General features: G+C 41.6%; 1 protein-coding gene across 2 annotated transcripts in view; it reads right to left on the bottom strand.

Moving 5' to 3' along the window:
- The window catches only part of arhgap40 (Rho GTPase activating protein 40), a 96,887-nt gene that overhangs the window by 4,579 nt on the left and 73,635 nt on the right, over positions 1-18,673 (bottom strand). For both annotated transcript variants that reach the window (XM_061937701.2, XM_061937702.2), the window contains exons 13-15: positions 17,027-17,178; positions 10,792-10,847; positions 1-1,295 (exon numbers count right to left, since the gene is read on the bottom strand). The exon at positions 1-1,295 is cut by the window's left edge and continues 4,579 nt beyond it. In XM_061937701.2, coding sequence (XP_061793685.1) covers positions 1,195-1,295; positions 10,792-10,847; positions 17,027-17,178 — 309 coding nt within the window. In that variant the 3' untranslated portion in view covers positions 1-1,194. The remainder of the gene's footprint in view (positions 1,296-10,791; positions 10,848-17,026; positions 17,179-18,673) is intronic.

The raw sequence follows: 18,673 nt of genomic DNA on the forward strand, positions 1-18,673 counted from the left end.
ACACATTTATTTTATTATTTTTATTAATTGTGGCCAAAGAGGACGCATTTCAATTTCTTACACACACTTGTTATTACATATGTTGCCCAGAGGGGGAGCAATTGCAATTTTTTTTTTTTTTACACACACACTTGTTATTTCATATGTTGACCAGAGGGGGAGCACTTTCCTAACTTGTTCACACCTTCTCATATGGAAGGTAGTCTCAAGAAGGGTAGAAATACAAGAACACACACACACACACACAACCACACACACACACACACGAATAAATAACCAGGGGTGTCCAAAATAGCCGCATACGGAAAACTATTTTGTAAATGGGGCCATTTTATTCATTTAGTTAGTTCGTTAGTTATTTACCTAATAACAGTTCAAGGTCAAACTCTCACATTATTAACCATTTCCACTTGAGTTTTTTTCTTGCCCTGATGTGGGATCTGAGCTGTCGTCGTGGCTTGTGCAGCCCTTTGACATTGAGAAATTGGGGGCGGTATGGCATAGTGGGTAGAGCGGCCGTGCCAGAAAGCTGAGGGTTGCAGGTTCGCTCCCCGCCTCTTGACATCCAAATCGCTGCCGTTGTGTCCTTGGGCAGGACACTTCACCCTTGCCCCCGGTGCTGCTCACACTGGTGAATGAATGATGAATGAATGAATGGTCGGAGGGGCCGTAGGCGCAAACTGGCAGCCTCGCTCCCGTCAGTCTACCCCAGGGCAGCTGTGGCTACAAATGTAGCTTACCACCACCAGGTGTGAATGAATGATGGGTTCCCACTTCTCTGTGAGCGCTTTGAGTATCTAACAATAGAAAAGCGTGATATAAAATCTAATCCATTATTATTATTAGAAAGGGTGGTCCTAAAGAGGTAGGCCTTTTTCAGAGGTCTCAAGAAGGTAACAAATACAAGAATATGTGTGTGTGTGCACATGTGTGATAATGTGTGTGTGTGTGCCATCTGCTCAGTGTCCAATGGCCATGATGGCTGCAGAGAAAAGTGTCCTCTCTCCTTGTCAGCAGGAGGTCATGAGTCAAAACACCAAAAAAAAAGATGCAGATTTTGAATTGAAGAATGTCCACCTGGCAGATTGTTCATCCTCTATTTGGAATGTCCGTCTTCGGTCTTGTTGACGTCACCATGAAATGACTCCAGCATGCTTCGTTTTCTTGGTCGGAGGCCCGCTCCATCCATCACATTCATTTGCTGCTGTTTGTCTTCAGCTTGATGATCCACTCACCTGCAGAGTTGCTCTTGTACAAATCCAGTAGTTGGGTGTCGGGGTCCAGCCGGTGCTCGCCTGCAGCAAACACAAATGGCTGCTATTAACACAAGTCTAGGCATATCCAAGTGCACATAGACAACTTGTCATGGTGGTAGGGATGATACTCGAAACCGATTTTCCCCGGTTGTTCGATAAGAAAAGAACCGAGTCCTCGGTCTTGAATCCCTTTTTGAGAACCGGTACCCGTTATCGAGACACCTATAGTAAAGAAAAAGAGTTGGTTCTTTATTCGAATCCCGTCCTGACCAGAAATGCCCAATGTGACATCACAAGAAATGACATCACGTAGCTCAGTCATTAGGCGCAGATAGGGAAAGCAGGAAAAACAATGGACCGGAAAAAGCGCTCCAAGGTGTAATAAAGTTCAAAACAAAAGGTATAATCCAATGAATAACTGTACTGAGAGATTTTAGCAGGGTACCAACACATGACCAACACTTTTACGACCAACCGGAAACATAGCAACCAGGCTAGCAACTAGGGATGTCCCGATCCGATATTTGGATCGGATCGGCTGCCGATATTTGCCAAAAATTGCGTATTGGCAAGGCATGGGAAAATGCCGATCCAGATCCAGTTTAAAAAAAACTCCGGTCCGTGTTTTCCAACGCACTCTTTCCTGTGTCTCCCTCTCACAGACAGCAAGTGCACCTTCTTACACACGTCACATACTGTCACGTCATACGTCACATACGTATACGTCCTCCCCGAGCAGAGAGGTAGCAGCATGGCTAACGTTAGCTGTGATGCTAGCGCAGCCGTGCGAGCAACGCTCCCTCTAAGGTGCTCGCCTGTGCAATTGCGCACTGTTTTAGCGTCCTCTGCGCATAGCAAATCTATGCCACGCACAAAATCAAATAAAAAAATAAGCGCATAACAATTTTCGACACACGGACACGACAGAGAAAACAGTTTTCGTCATCATTGTTCAAATATTGTGACGTCTGTCGAGACGCTTATCTCCATTCGGTGCCACACGTCCACACCATCAAAATGCCGAGGCAAAAATTTCCACATCAACACCGTATGAAAAAATTAGTGATTTTTTTAGTTGTGATTTCCTTCTCTGCATGAAAGTTTAAAAGTAGCATATATTAATGCAGTATGAAGAAGAATGTTTTAATGTAGACATGCAAGCCTTGAAAGAAAATTTTGAAAATCAAGACTACATTTCCTGCAAATGAGTGCATTTCTACCCTATATTTTAACTTTAGATTTATTCTCATATCAAACTCTTTTGGCTGTATTTTTGACACTTACATCCGGCGCCCCCCTCCACACCCTGGATTATAAATAATGTAAATAATTCAATGTGATTATCTGTGTGTTGACTGTATTATGATGATAGTATATATCTGATAGTATATATCTGTATCATGAATCAATTTAAGTGGACCCTGACTTAAACAAGTTGAAAAACTTATTGGGGTGTTACCATTTAGTGGTCAATTGTACGGAATAATGTACTTCACTGTGCAATCTACTAATAAAAGTCTCAATCAATCAATCAAAACACATAGAATCATCATACTGCTGTGATTATATGCATCAAGTGTTCATTCAAGGCTAAGGCAAAATATCGAGATACATATTGTGTATCGCAATATGGCCTTAAAATATCGCAATATTAAAAAAAGGCCATATCGCCCAGCCCTAGTTCGATGATGCCATTTCTGTTTGTCATGTATAATTTTGTCTATTTTGTGTTTATCCTTGAATAAACAGGTCAGTTTCTTGTTACCAACCATTGTGTATTATTCAAACTCACCTAATTCAGCTGGCTAGTTGTTATCAAGAGTACTAAAACCCTTTTCAACATGATTCTGACAACTAAGGAGGCTAAATAACTTTAAACTTTAATACATGCTCGGATAGGCCAGTATCGGTATCGGTCAGTATCGGTATCGGATGGGAAATGCAAAAACAATATCGGTATCGGATCGGAAGTGCAAAAACCTGGATCGGGACATCCCTACTAGCAACGCACCTCCTTTACGACAGCTGTCGCAACGTTCTTAAAGCAACCACAACATATATGACATGATCTCCCTTTTTTAACTTTTGTTTTTCTTTCCTTGTAAACAAAACAAAATGACACTGTATACGTGTTGTCTGTCTAATTATAAATAATGCAGACGAGGCGTGTTGGCTGAGTTCTTGATGTTTACTTTCACAGCGTGCTCATAACCTCATTCTTAGCTGCCGGCTGACGACATGCAACAACACTTTTCGGGGCTACTGCGCATGCTCGTCACTCCCGTTGCATGCTGGGTAGTGTAGTTGTTATATTCCCTAGCTCATAGGTGTCAAACTCTGGCCAAATTTGGCCTGCCGTGTAATTTCACTTGGCCCTTGAGGCGATATCAAATTAACACTAGAGCTGGCCCGCCGATTATATTCAGCGGCGGTGTCGCGGTAAGACCGCATTCACCGCTAATTCTCATACTTGCCAACCCTCCTGGGAGACTCTCAAATTTCAGTGCCCCTCCCAAAACTTGTCACGTCCGCTTTTCACCCAATCCAGCGAATGCTAGCCCAGTCACACAGCAATACAGGTTACACTGACGGTGCCCGTATAAATAACCTTAACACTGTTAGAAATATGCTCCACACTGTGAATCCACACCAAACAAGAATGACAAACACATTTTAGGAGAACATCCGCACAGTAACACAACATAAACACAACAAAACAAATACCCAGAATCCCATGCAGCCCTAACTCTTCCGGGCTGCAATATACACCCCGCTACCACCAAACACCGCCCCCCCAACCCCGCCCGCCTCAACCGACGCACGGGGGTGTATATTGCAGCCCGGAAGAGGTAGGGCTGCATGGGATTCTGGGTATTTGTTTTGTTGTGTTTATGTTGTGTTACTGTGCGGATGTTCTCCCGAAATGTGTTTTGTCATTCTTGTTTGGTGTGGATTCACAGTGTGGCGCATATTTCTAACAGTGTTAAAGTTATTTATACGGGCACCGTCAGTGTGACCTGTATCGCTGTTGGCCAAGTATGCATTGCATTTACGTGTGTGTGTGCGTGCTGAAGTCGTACATATTTTGTGATCGGGCTGGCACGTTGTTGGAATGGATGAAAAGCAGACATGACGACAGCTCGTGGAGGACGATAAACGCAGTGCCTTTAAAGCACGCCCCAAGACTGTGGTCCGGGTGGATGAGATATAATGACTGATGAACACCTTCGTTCGATAATGAAGGTTGCCTCAGCTCAAAGCCTGAGCCCCGACATTAATGAACTAGCAACCAAGAAAAGATGGCAGGTATCTGGCTTGGGCACATCAGATTAGATCAGTGTGTTGCAAACTGAGCAGTTTAAAGTCCTGAATGGTTGGTTTATTCATTGTTATTTTATTTTCTAATTTATTAGCCTGTGGAAAAAGTTAATGTTGATATTTACCTCAGAAGGCTGCAAATAGAGAAGAGGCATTCAATTTTTATTTAAATTGTATTTGATATGCCATTGATATTTTTAATTATTATTATTTGAAACTGGATTTTGCATGTCACTATAAAGTTATATAAGCCTTGCTTGTTCAATAGTCAATGCACAACTTGTTTGGGTCCCTATTAAAAGGTTCATAGTCCCTGCGTCTATTGTGGTAGCTTGGTGCTGCAAGGTATTCCGAGGTGCTGCGAGTCGGCCAGTTGCTGGGGTAGTGACCTTGTTTGTCAGCATGTCTGTGATCTTCTTTTAATTTTTTTTTTTTTTTTTTTTTTTTAATTAATTAATTAATTAATTAATTTTTTTTTTTTTTTTTTTTTAATATATTTTACTAATATTATTTTTTAATTTTTCCCCTCCCTCAGGGGGGGGGCTCGGCGGGGCGGTTGCTGGTTGTTCCATCTCCATCGTTGGGGTCCCTGCGGGTGGGGTGGGTGGTTCCCGTGGCCCTGTGCCTGGGTGGTCCTGCGGCGGCCGGTTTGGGTCGGATGGCCGGGGGCTGGCCTCGCCGCGCTCTCCGGGGGTGGGGGGTGGGCTCGTGGGGGCCCGGTTGCCGGTGGGGCGGGGGCGGTCTTCCCGTCCGGTTGCGGGGAGTCTCTGGGTCCCTCGGGCGGGGCGTCTCGCCTTTCTGCCCGTGTGGGGTGTGGTCTCTCGCTGGCTTGGGGTCTGGCTGTCCCCTGCTTTTCTCGTGCCCTGTCCTCTGCCGGGTGCGTCTGTCTGCGGCCTGCTGCTGGCCCTTGTGGGCGGTACGGTGGGTCGGGCTCTGGGGTTCCTGTCGCTGGCCGGCTTGGCTGCGTGGGGGCGGTGGTCCCTGGTTCCCTGGGCACCACGCCTCCTGTTTGTGGGTTGGGCTCTCGGGGGTGATGGGGCCGTGCTCTGGCTCCCACGCACTCTGGGAGTCGAATGTATTGTACATGCAAATTCACATATGCTCACATACGTACATAGGTACCTACGCTCCCACATACATACACAAATACAGTACATATTTACCTACCTAATGTTCGTACATCCACACGCACATTCAATATACAAACATACACATACACATACTGTACATATACATTCACTGTACAAACACATATACACATTCTGTACATATACATTCATTGTACAAACACATATACACATTCTGTACATATACAAGTACATATGCATACTTACACTCATGCACATAATCACGTTTCATCAAACATATATTAACGTTGTTGCCCTAGGGTAAACTGGGTGTAACACATGGCACACTGACAAAGCTTAACCTATTGTGACTATAACAATCTACAAGGTTAATGTAGGTTGCTTCTCTTTCTCCCCCTCCATTTTTCTGCATTCTTTCGTATCTCAAGTTATCATTACGTATATGTATTGTTGCATTTAAACAACTGTATTGTTGATAATAAAGGTAAATTATTGGTATTGTTCATTATCAATAGCGCTATTTCTATTGGTATTTGTATTGATCCATTTGTAGTGTAATAATGCTCATTATCATTTCTGTATTATTTTTTATTTTTCGCTAACTACTTATTTGCTATTACTTTTACCATCATATTTGTACATGTCATATTTGCTGATGTTGCTCTATTGTTGTTGTTGTTGTTGTTTGCTGTTGTTGTTTTTGTCTCTCTGTCTAATCCCCCTCTTGTCCCCACAATTTCCCCCTCTGTCTTCTTTTTTTTTCTCTTTCTATCCCCTCCTGCTCCGGCCCGGCTGCACTAAATGATAATATAAATACATTTAATAAAGTCAAATACAAATAAGGCAACAAGAGAAGTATCCTACACTTCTCTTTTGTAAAGTAAATCTGAACAGCCGACATGGGCATCTACATCAACTATATGATTTGCCTGAGAAGCTGGACAGGACACACAAAAAAAAAAAAAAAAAAAAAAAAAAAAAAAAAAAAAGGTTCATTTGTTCAACCTAAATTTTGGCCCACTCTGTATTTGAATTTGACACCCCTGCCCTAGCTCATAACATCACATCTTTCCCCCTATAAAGAAATAATGTTAACTCAATAAAGTGTATTTCTTTTTTTAGCTTTAACTTTTCATTTTTTAGCATTGTAACCACATTTGCAAACAACTTTTCTCTTCATAGAATTTTCTTTCAATAAAGAAATAAAGTGCAACAATGTCAAAGCATCATAACAGACAGTTATGTCAAATAGCAGCAGAAGTGCACTTTTTGGAGAGATGTATTATTTTCAGGTTTGTGCCCAAGGGACTGATTTTATTTAACACTATATTATTATTTATACACCTATAGTGATCACAGAGACAGGTTGTTTTTGTGTTACTGTATTTATTTGTTTTTCTGAAAAATCCCACTTAATATACTTTGGGTAACAACAGTTAATATTTATTTATTTTTTTATTTTTATTTTTTAGGAGGGTAACAGTCAATATTTATTTATTTATTAGATTAAAAATTGAGCTTTTGTTAAACCAAATATTGTGTGTTTTTTTTTTACATATACAACATCCTATCTGGACTCGATAAGAGAATCGAGAAGGAATCGGTTCGATAAGAGGATTCGATAATAGGCTCGAACTCGATAATTTCTTATCAAACATCATCCCTACATGGTGGTGCTACATTCAACCAAGCTACAAAATGTCATCAGTAAAACTGAACAAAATGTCATCAGTAAAACTGAAAAAAAAAAATATATTTTCCATGTGTCTGAAAAGGGAACTGCACTTTTTTTTTTTTAAATGTTTGCCTATCATTCACAATCCGTATGTAAGACAAGAACACATGTTTTTCTCTTTTTAATGCGTTCTAAGAACCAGGTAGCTAACAATGCAGCTAATGGAAGTACACTATACCGGCTGCCCACGGGGCTGTGTGCCGAGCCCTCTTCTACTGCCTCTACACCTACGACTGCAGTCCAACCCACAACAACAACCTCATGGTGAAGTTTGCGGACGACACTACGGTGGTCAGACTCATTTCAAAGGGGGACGAGGCAGCCTACAGAGAGGAGGTCCGGAAGTTGGCAGACTGGTGTTCAGAGAACAACCTTGCTCTGAACACCATAAAACCATGGAGATCGTCTTTGACTTCAGGAAACACAGCACTGACCTAGCCCCCCTCTTCATCAAGGGTGAGTGTGTGGAGAGGGTCCACACCTTCCGGTCTCTTGGCGTCCTTATCTCTGACATCTCCTGGTCAGATAACACTACTGCCATCACTAAGAAGGCTCAGCAGCGGTTGCACTTCCTGAGAGTCCTCAAGAAGTACAACCTGGACTGCAACCTGCTGCTGACCTTCTACCGCTCATCCATTGAGAGCTTGCTGACATACTGCATCACAGCATGGTACGGCAGCTGCACCGTTGCAGACGAGGAGAGGCTCCAGAGAGTGGTAAAGGCAGTACAGCGGATCATCGGCTGCCTTCTCCCCTCCCTGACAGACATTTACACCTCCCGTTGCCTCAGCAGAGCTACCAACATTGTCAAGGACAGCTCTCACTCTGGCTTTAACCTGTTTGACCTGCTGCCCTCAGGAAGGCGCTACAGGGTCATCAGGTCTAAGATAAACAGACTCAAGAACAGTTTTTTCCCTAAAGCCATAACCACGGTGAACTCTCATAGGCATTGATTTTATAATTTAGCACCTCTCTGTGTGCAATTTTTACTTTCCACCCACAGTCTGAATGCTTCTGTATATAAGTATATAGTATAATATTTAAACAACACATTCAGAACATTCGTTCTCAGGACTGGACTCTGCACTTTACCTCCTTTTGCACTATTTTTCTTTTCTTTCCTTCCTATTTTGCATATTTGTAGACTGTCGCACTTATACTGGAGTTGCTTTTAATCTCATTGTACCTGTGTATAGTGACATTCTATTCTATATAAAGCCCTCTAAAATATTATCCAAAAAGCACCAACAATACTCCAAATAAACCTTGTGCCCTGAATAATAACCATTATATATTGTTATTTTAAGTGCTAATGCAGACAAACTATTTTAGGCGGCAGCTATGATACTGACTACTGCTGCTGCATCGCCTCTGAGTTGGTAAAAGTTAATTCCAGACTATAAATCATACCCATCACCTGGATAGTAGAAGGTTGTGGCCGTAAACCGAGAAGTTGGTCAACTTTGACATTCAACAACCTAAAATCATCAGCCCGGAGGTTGGGTCTTGGTCACAGTTGGGTGTTCCAACAGGACAATGACCTCAAACACACGTCAAAAGTGGTAAAGGAATGGCTAAATCAGGCTAGAATTAAAGGGGAACATTATCACCAGACCTATGTAAGCATCAATATATACCTTGATGTTGCAGAAAAAATACCATATATTTTTTTAACCGATTTCCAAACTCTAAATGGGTAAATTTTGGCGAATTAAACGCCTTTCTATAATTCGCCCTCGGAGCGATGACGTCACGTTGTGACGTCACATGGGGAAGCAATCCGCCATTTTCTCACTTTCGTCGGTGTGTTGTCAGAGGGTGTAACAACACGAACAGGGACGGATTCAAGTTGCACCAGTGGCCCAAAGATGCGAAAGTGGCAAGAAATTGGACGAAATTTGTTCAAAATACGGGGGTGTGGGGAAAGCCGACGAAATGGTCAGTCGTTTGTTCCGCACACTTTACCGATGAAAGCTATGCTACGACAGAGATGGCAAGAATGTGTGGATATCCTGCGACACTCAAAGCAGATGTTGACATCAACTCCAAAACTGGACAGATCAGCTTTCAGGAAAAGAGAGCGGATGAGGGTATGTCTACAGAATATATTAATTGATAAAAACTTTATTTATTACTCGCGGTTTTACGTAAATTATTATGCATAAACTGTGTTTACCAATAATTTAGCTTAAAAACATTTATTTTTTTCAATCATTGGAGTACCTTCGGGTAGTCTTGTGTAATGCGGTATTTTGTGTCTATTTAGGTATGGTTAACCTGAAAAATATATGTTCTTAGCGCGCCTGAAATGGGCTGTCTGCACTCTCAAAGTGCATGTTGTTGCCAAATGTATTTCATATGCTGTAAACCTAGTTCATAGTTGTTAGTAATTATCTTATCAGACAGTGTTAAGCCACTGAAATCCGAGTCTGAATCCGAGCTAATGTCGCTATACCTTGCTGTTTGTTTGTATAGGCATCACTGTGTGACGTCACAGGAAAATAGACGGGTGTGTATAACGATGGTTAAAATCAGGCACTTTGAAGCTTTTTTTAGGGATATTGCGTGATGGGTAACATTTTGAAAAAAACTTCGTAAAATAAAATAAGCCATTGGGAACTGATTTTTAATGGTTTCAACCCTTCTGAAATTGTGATAATGTTCCCCTTTAAGGTTTTAGAATGGCCTTCCCAAAGTCCTGACTTAAATGTGTGGACAATGCTGAAGAAACAAGTCCATGTCAGAAAACCAACACATTTAGCTGAACTGCACCAATTTTGTCAAGAGGAGTGGTCAAAAATTCAAGCAGAAGCTTGTGGATGGCTACCAAAAGCGCCTTACTGCAGTGAAACTTGCCAAGGGACATGTGAGCAAATATTAACATTGCTGTATGTATACTTTTGACCCAGCAGATTTGCTCACATTTTCAGTAGACCCATAATAAAGTCATAAAAGAACCAAACTTCATGAATGTTTTTTGTGATCCAATCACTCTATCACAAAAAAATAAGAGTTGTAGAAAGTATTGGAAACTCAAGACAGCCATGACATTATGTTCTTTACAAGTGTATGTCAACTTTTGACCACGACTGTATCTTCTTTGGTGGTCGAATAAATCAAATGTATATTATCTGTGTAAATGCTAAAGAGATCCACATCTCCTGCCTTGTGGTTTCAGGTGCATCCTTCACCATTGATTTAAAAAACGTTTTACTTCGGGGTTTTTTGCCCTGTACAAATTTTAAAACATTGTCGTACACAGACACTTGACAAACTTCCCTGAGTGTGTGTGAGCATGTGCACATCATACTCACTAGTGCATAAAAGCATACGCAGGCAAAAAGACAGGCAAAATGTAGACTAGAGTAGCAAAGAATCAGGCGCTTCCACTTACCGATATTTCCGCCGACTTCGTACAAGGCGTAGTCTGAGAAAGACACAGAGCCATTCCTGTGTGGGAAAAACACATACATGTTAGTGTTTCGCTACTTAGTTTAAATGAATTGTTGTTACTTCTAAAAATGTAATAATAATCGTAGGATTGGTATTAGGGGTTGGATAACACATATCAATACTACTGTATGATTGGTGTTTGAGAGAACATGCGATAGTTTAAATGTAGCTACTGCTATCTCAGTTAATAAAAAAGTTATTAATGACAATGTGCTATTTGGAGACTCCGGCTGTTATTTCCATTTGTAGAGCTCGCACCCGCTAACTCTTAAGTTGTGTAAAGTCCATGGTAGTACCGTATTTTTCGGACTATAAGTCGCAGTTTTTTTTTCATAGTTTATGAAAGTTGCATGTTTTTTTACTTCTTTATTATGCATTTTCGGCAGGTGCAATTTATACTCCGGTGCGACTTATACTCCGCAAAATACGGTATATCACAAATGCCGATATTATCGGCAGATAAATGCGTTAAAATGTAATATCGGAAATTGTCGGTATCGTTTTTTTTATTATTATCGGTATCGTTTTTTTTATCATTATTATTTTCTTTAATTAAATCAACATAAAAAACACAAGATACACTTACAATTAGTGCACCAACCCAAAAAATATTCCTCCCCCATTTACACTCATTCACACAAAAAGGTTGTTTCTTTCTGTTATTAATATTCTGGTTCCTACATTATATATCAATATATATCAATACAGTCTGCAAGGGATACAGTCCGTAAGCACACATGATTGTGCGTGCTGCTGGTCCACTAATAATACTAACCTTTAACAGTTAATTTTACTCATTTTCATTAATTACTAGTTTCAATGTAACTGTTTTTATATTGTTTTACTTTCTTTTTTATTCAAGAAAATATTTTTAATTTATTTATCTTATTTTATTTTATTTTTTTTATAAGTACCTTATCTTCACCATACCTGGTAGTCCAAATTAGGCATAATAATGTGTTAATTCCACGACTGTATATATCGGTTGATATCGGTATCTGTTGGTATCGGTAATTAAAGTGTTGGACAATATCGGAATATCGGCAAAAAGCCATTATCGGACATCCCTAGTGGTAAAGTGGTAAAGGTGGCAGATGCTAAAAGTGGAGTACCGGTACTTGCAGTTTGCTTCTACCATTTCTACTGCTATTGTTTTCTCTCTCTTAAATGGAAATGTGCCTTGCTTTAAGACATAAGAATGTTCTCCTTTTGTTGGTCCGAACAGATTGGAACGGGTGTGTCAAATGTGTTTTTGTTCAAGGCCACTTCAAGTGAAGTGAAGTGAAATACATTTATATAGCGCTTTTTCTCAAGGGATTCAAAGCGCTTTACATTGTGAAACCCAATATCTAAGTTACATTTAAACCAGTGTGGGTGGCACTAGGAGCAGGTGGGTAAAGTGTCTTGCCCAAGGACACAACGGCAGTGACTAGGATGGCGGAAGCGGGGATCGAACCTGCAACCCTCAAGTTGCTGGCACGGCCGCTCTACCAACCGAGCTATACCGGCTCACAGTTATGGCTGCCTTCAGAGGGCCGTTTGTAACAGTAAATATATGTATATATATATATATATATATAAAAATATATATATATATATATATATGAATATTAATGTATAATTAATTCATGTATGTGCCTCGTGAAATTATGAAACAATTATCTATGCATTTGATTATTATATTTTTTACGTACAAAATGATGGGTAACTTCCTTTGAAATCATAAGTCAAGGTGACAAACAGTTATTTCAGTATTTTTACAAACAAAACCATTCATCCCAGTTGCTTCAGACTACGCTGCGAACCAATTCCACGAGAGCTGCAGATCCTGGAAAGATTAAACCAGCAGGACCATATCAGCCGCAAAAAGCAGAGACCTAATCCTGTAGCCACCAAACCGGATCCGTTCAACGCCCAGACTGGGCCTAGAAATGATGTCCATAAATGTTGTAAATAGAATCGGTGACAAAGGGCAGCCCTGGCGGAGTCCAACCCTCACTGGAAACGAGTCCGACTTACTGTCGGCAATGCGGACCAAGCTTTTACACTCATCAAACAGGTGGTCCGATACCCCATACTCTTTGAGCACTCTCCACAGGACTTCTCGAGGGACACGGTTGAATGCCTTCTCCAAGTACACAAAACACATGTAGACTGGTTGGGCAAACTCCCCTGCACCCTCAAGAATGCTGCCGAGAGTACAGAGCTGGTCCACAGTTCCACGACCAGTACGGAAACCACAATGCTCCTCCAGAATCCAAGGTTCGACCATCCAGCGTAGCCTTCTCTCCAGTACACCTGAATAAACCTTACCGGGAAGGCTGAAGAGTGTGATCCCACAATAGTTGGATCACATTAAATAGAGGAACCACCAACCTATTATGCCAATCCAGAGGCATTGCCCCCCGATGTCTACGCAATGCTGTAGAGTCTTGTCAACCACAACAGCCCCACAGCAACCTGAGCCTTACCGAACTACAGGCAGATCTCATTCACCCCTGGGACCTACCAAGGAGCTTCTTTAATACCTCGGCAACCTCAGCCCCAGGAATAGGAAAGCCCACCGTGGAGTCCCCATGCACTGCATCCTCATTGGAAGACGTGTAATAGGGATTGAGGAGGTCTTCGAAGTATTCTTTCCACCGATCCACAACATCCCAAGTCGACGTCAGCAGCTACAGTATACCATACATGGTGTTGACAGTGCACTGCTTCCCACTCCTGAGGCGGCGGATGGTGGTCCAGAATCGCTTTGAAGCCGCCCGGCAGTCGTTCTTCATTGCTTCTCCAAACTCCTCCCATGTCCACGTTTTTTCCTCTGCAACCGCCAAAGCTGCACACTGCTTGGCCTATTGCAGGGGTCGGCAACCCGCGGCTCTAGAGCCGCATGCGGCTCTTTAGCGCCGCCCTAGTGGCTCTCTGGAACTTTTTCAAAAATGTATGAAAAATAGAAAAAGATGAGGGGAAAACATACTTGCCAACTCTCCCGAATTTTCCGGGAGACTCCCGAAATTCAGCGCCTCTCCCGAAAACCTCCCGGGACAAATATTCTCCCAAAAATCTCCCGATTTTCAACCGGAGCTGGAGGCCACGCCCCCTCCAGCTCCGTGCGGACCTGAGTAAGGACAGCCTTTTTTCACGACGAGAGGACGACAGGGTGACAAGAACTAGATCTAAATCATCCAGACTAGAGATAAATTGTATTATTATGTTTATCTTACCTAAAAATAAATATATTTATTAATTAAAAAAAACAACTAAATACATTTTCACTATATTTTGCTAAAAACATCATAATTAATTGTATTTTTATTTGTATTTTTTTCTGACTCCTTATTACATACAGCCATAGAATTATACAATAAAATAAACATATTTGAAATCATTAATTTTAAATGATCATAATAATTCATTTAAAATGACCATATTTAATTATTAAAATAATTGCTTGTTTATCGACAAATTTAGCATTTTATTCATTACATTTTGAAGCTCTCAGAAGCCAAGTTATGTTATATTCCTTAATATTTATTTATGCAAGTTTGAAGTATCAATTATCTAAACACAGTTTTGTTTGCATATTTTCAGGATGTACATATATATATATATATATATATATATATATATATATATATATATATATATATATATATATATATATATATATATATATATATATATATATTTATATATATAAATATATATGTATGAAATACTTGACTTGGTGAATTCCAGCTGTCAATATACTCCTCCCCTCTTAACCACGCCCCCAACCACGCCCCCACCTCCCGAAATCGGAGGTCTCAAGGTTGTCAAGTATGGGGAAAAAACATATATTTTTTGTTTTAATATGGTTTCTGTAGGAGGACAACCATGACACAAACCTCCCTAATTGTTATAAAGCACACTGTTTGTATTAAACATGCTTCACTGATTTGAGTATTTGGCGAGCGCCGTTTTGTCCTACTAATTTTGGCGGTCCTTGAACTCACCGTAGTTTGTTTACAATGCATGTATAACTTTCTCCGACTTTCTAGGACGCGTTTTATGCCACTTCTTTTTCTGTCTCATTTTGTCCACCAAACTTTAAACGTTGTGCGTGAATGCACAAAGATGAGTTTTGTTGATGTTATTGACTTGTGTGGAGTGCTAATCAGACATATTTGGTCACTGCATGACAGCAAGCCAATCGATGCTAACATGCTATTTAGGCTAGCTATATGTACATATTGCATCATTATGCCTCATTTGTAGCTATATTTGAGGTCATTTAGTTTCCTTTAAGTCCTCTTAATTCAATTTATATCTCATGACACACTACCTGTATGTAATATGGCTTTTAATTTTTTGCGGCTCCAGACAAATTTGTTTTTGTATTTTTGGTCCAATATGGCTCTTTCAACATTTTGGGTTGCCGTCCCCTGGCCTATTGGTACCTGTCCGCTGCCTCCGGAGTCTCATGAGCCAAAAGGATTCAATAGGGCTCCCTTTTTCAGCTTGATGGCATTCCTCACTGTTGGTGTCCACCAGTGGGTTCTGGGACTACCGCAACGGAAAACATCGACCTCATTGTGGCCACAGCTCCGATTGGCTTCACTTCCAAGTCCGAGTCCATAATTCTCGCCCGGAAAAAGGGTGAAGAGCCATCTCCGGGTTGGGGAGGAGATCCTGCCCCAAGTGAAGGAGTTCAAGTATCTTGGGGTCTTGTTCACGAGTGAGGGAAGAGTGGACCGTGAGATCGACAGGCGGATCGGTGCAGCGTCTTTAGTGAGCCGGACCCTGTATCGCTCCATTATGGTGAAGAAGTAGCTAAGCCAGAAGGCAAAGCTCTGAATATACCAGTTGATCTACGTCCCTATCCTCACCTATGGTCATGATCTTTGGGTTATGACCGAAAGGACAAGATCACGGGTACAAGCGGCCGAAATGAGTTTCCTACATCAGGTGGTGGGACTCTCCCTTAGAGAGAGGGTGAGAAGCTCTGTCATCCAGGAGGAGCTAAAAGTAAAGCCGCTGCTCCTTCACATGGAGAGGAGCCAGAATGAGGTGGTTCGGGCATCTGGTCAGGATGCCCCCCGAACGTCTCCCTGGGGAGGTGTTTAGAGCGCGTTTGACCTTTAGGAGACCATGGGGAAGACCCAGGACACGGTGGAGAGACTATGTCTCGCAACTGGCCTGGGAACACCTCGGAATCCCTGGGAAGAGCTGGACTAAGTAACTGGGGAGAGGTAGGACTGGGCTTCCCTGCTTAGGCTGCTGCCCCTGCGACCCGACTTCAGATAAGCGGAGGATGATGGATGGATGGATGGAAAATTGTAATTTGATATATATTACCATAATATTTGTTGCATGATCAGATAATATTAACATTTAAAAGATATACAATTTCATGCACCACCTGATTTTTTTTTCCAAATGGAAAGTGTTAAGTTCTGGTGTATGTCTGGACACAGGGATGCAGAGACGACAGGCAAGCGCATTAAGAAGCCTTTTTTAACACGTGTGAAGCACAAAGCAAGCAAAGCAAAAAGATCCAGCAAGGTTTCGAGTACAGGACTGGCATAACAAGCATCTTGAATGAAAACCTGGTACAGGTGAGGGCGCCAGTGCTCAAATAAGACAATTGGCGGTATCAAACAGGAAGTGGAAAAGAAAAATAAGAGCTCTGGACAGGAACTAACACGGAAACTAATAATAAAGTCCAAACTGTCATATGAGATCATGAGATTAAGGAACCTACTCAGTGGCCTAGTGGTTAGAGTGTCCGCGCTGAGATCGGTAGGTTGTGAGTTCAAACCCCAGCCTAGTCATACCAAAGACTATTAAAATGGGAGCCATTACCTCCCTGCTTGGGACTCAGCATCAAGGGTTGGAATTGGGGGTTAAATCACCAAAAATGATTCCCGAGCGCGGCCACCGCTGCTGCCCACTGCTCCCCTCACCTCCCAGGGGGTGAACAAGGGGATGGATCAAATGCAGAGAACAAATTTCACCACACCTAGTGTGTGTGTGTGACAATCATTGGTACTTTAACTTTAACTTTAATATATTTACCAAGAAAGGTCAAGTACTTTATGATGCACATTTTTTGTGGGCTTAAAAAAATGTTGTCAAGAGTTAAATCTGGCCTTAGGGCCTTAAGTTTGACACGTGTCGATTAGAATAAAAGTGTGTACCTTCGCTGTTGGCCCTTCCCATTTTCAGGGCTGCGTAGGAACAGCTGGTAAAAGTTGTTGAGCACGTCTGATGCCCGGGAGCTGCTGTTGATGTCCACCGCCATGGTTTTCTTCACCTGATCTCCAATGTGGATCTTGACCGTCCGCCGTGACTACAAAGAGCAAGTTAAAAATCTCCTTTTAAAAAAAAATTATATATACAAACCCCGTTTCCATATGAGTTGGGAAATTGTGATAAATGTAAATATAAACGGAATACAATGATTTGCAAATCCTTTTCAACCCATATTCAATTGACTGCACTACAAAGACAACATATTTGATGTTCAAACTCATAAACTTTATTTTTTTTGCAAATAATAATTAACTTAGAATTTCATGGCTGCAACACGTGCCAAAGTAGTTGGTAAAGGGCATGTTCACCACTGTGTTACATGGCCTTTCCTTTTAACAACACTCAGTAAACGTTTGGGAACTGAGGAGACACATTTTTTAAGCTTCTCAGGTGGAATTCTTTCCCATTCTTGCTTGATGTACAGCTTAAGTTGTTCAACAGTCCGGGGGTCTCCGTTGTGGTATTTTAGGCTTCATAATGCGCCACACATTTTCAATGGGGGACAGGTCTGGACTACAGGCAGGCCAGTCTAGTACCCGCACTCTTTTACTATGAAGCCATGTTGATTTAACACCTGGCTTGGCATTGTCTTGCTGAAATAAGCAGGGGCGTCCATGGTAACGTTGCTTGGATGATAACATATGTTGCTCCAAAACCTGTATGTACCTTTCAGCATTAATGGCGCCTTCACAGATGTGTAAGTTACCCATGTCTTGGGCACTAATACACCCCCATACCATCACAGATGCTGGCTTTTACACTTTGCGCCTATAACAATCCAAATGGTTCTTTTCCTCTTTGGTCCGTAGGACACGACGTCCACAGTTTCCAAAAACAATTTGAAATGTGGACTCGTCAGACCACAGAACACTTTTCCACTTTGTATCAGTCCATCTTAGATGAGCTCAGGCCCAGCGAAGCCGACGGCGTTTCTGGGTGTTGTTGATCAACGGTTTTCGCCTTGCATAGGAGAGTTTTAACTTGCACTTACAGATGTAGCGACCAACTGTAGTTACTGACAGTGGGTTTCTGAAGTGTTCCTGAGCCCATGTGGTGATATCCTTTACACACTGATGTCGCTTGTTGATGCAGTACAGCCTGAGGGATCGAAGGTGACGGGCTTAGCTGCTTACGTGCAGTGATAGCTCCAGATTCTCTGAACCCTTTGATGATATTACGGACCGTAGATGGTGAAATCCCTAAATTCCTTGCAATAGCTGGTTGAGAAAGGTTTTTCTTAAACTGTTCAACAATTTGCTAACGCATTTGTTGACAAAGTGGTGACCCTCGCCCCATCCTTGTTTGTGAATGACTGAGCATTTCATGGAATCTACTTTTATACCCAATCATGGCACCCACCTGTTCCCAATTTGCCTGTTCACCTGTGGGATGTTCCAAATAAGTGTTTGATGAGCATTCCTCAACTTTATCAGTATTTATTGCCACCTTTCCCAACTTCTTTGTCACGTGTCGCTGGCATCAAATTCTAAAGTTAATGATTATTTGCAAAAAAAGAAATGTTTATCAGTTTG

The sequence above is a fragment of the Nerophis lumbriciformis genome, linkage group LG03 (assembly GCF_033978685.3).
Source record: "Nerophis lumbriciformis linkage group LG03, RoL_Nlum_v2.1, whole genome shotgun sequence".
NCBI classification, from domain to species: domain Eukaryota; kingdom Metazoa; phylum Chordata; class Actinopteri; order Syngnathiformes; family Syngnathidae; genus Nerophis; species Nerophis lumbriciformis.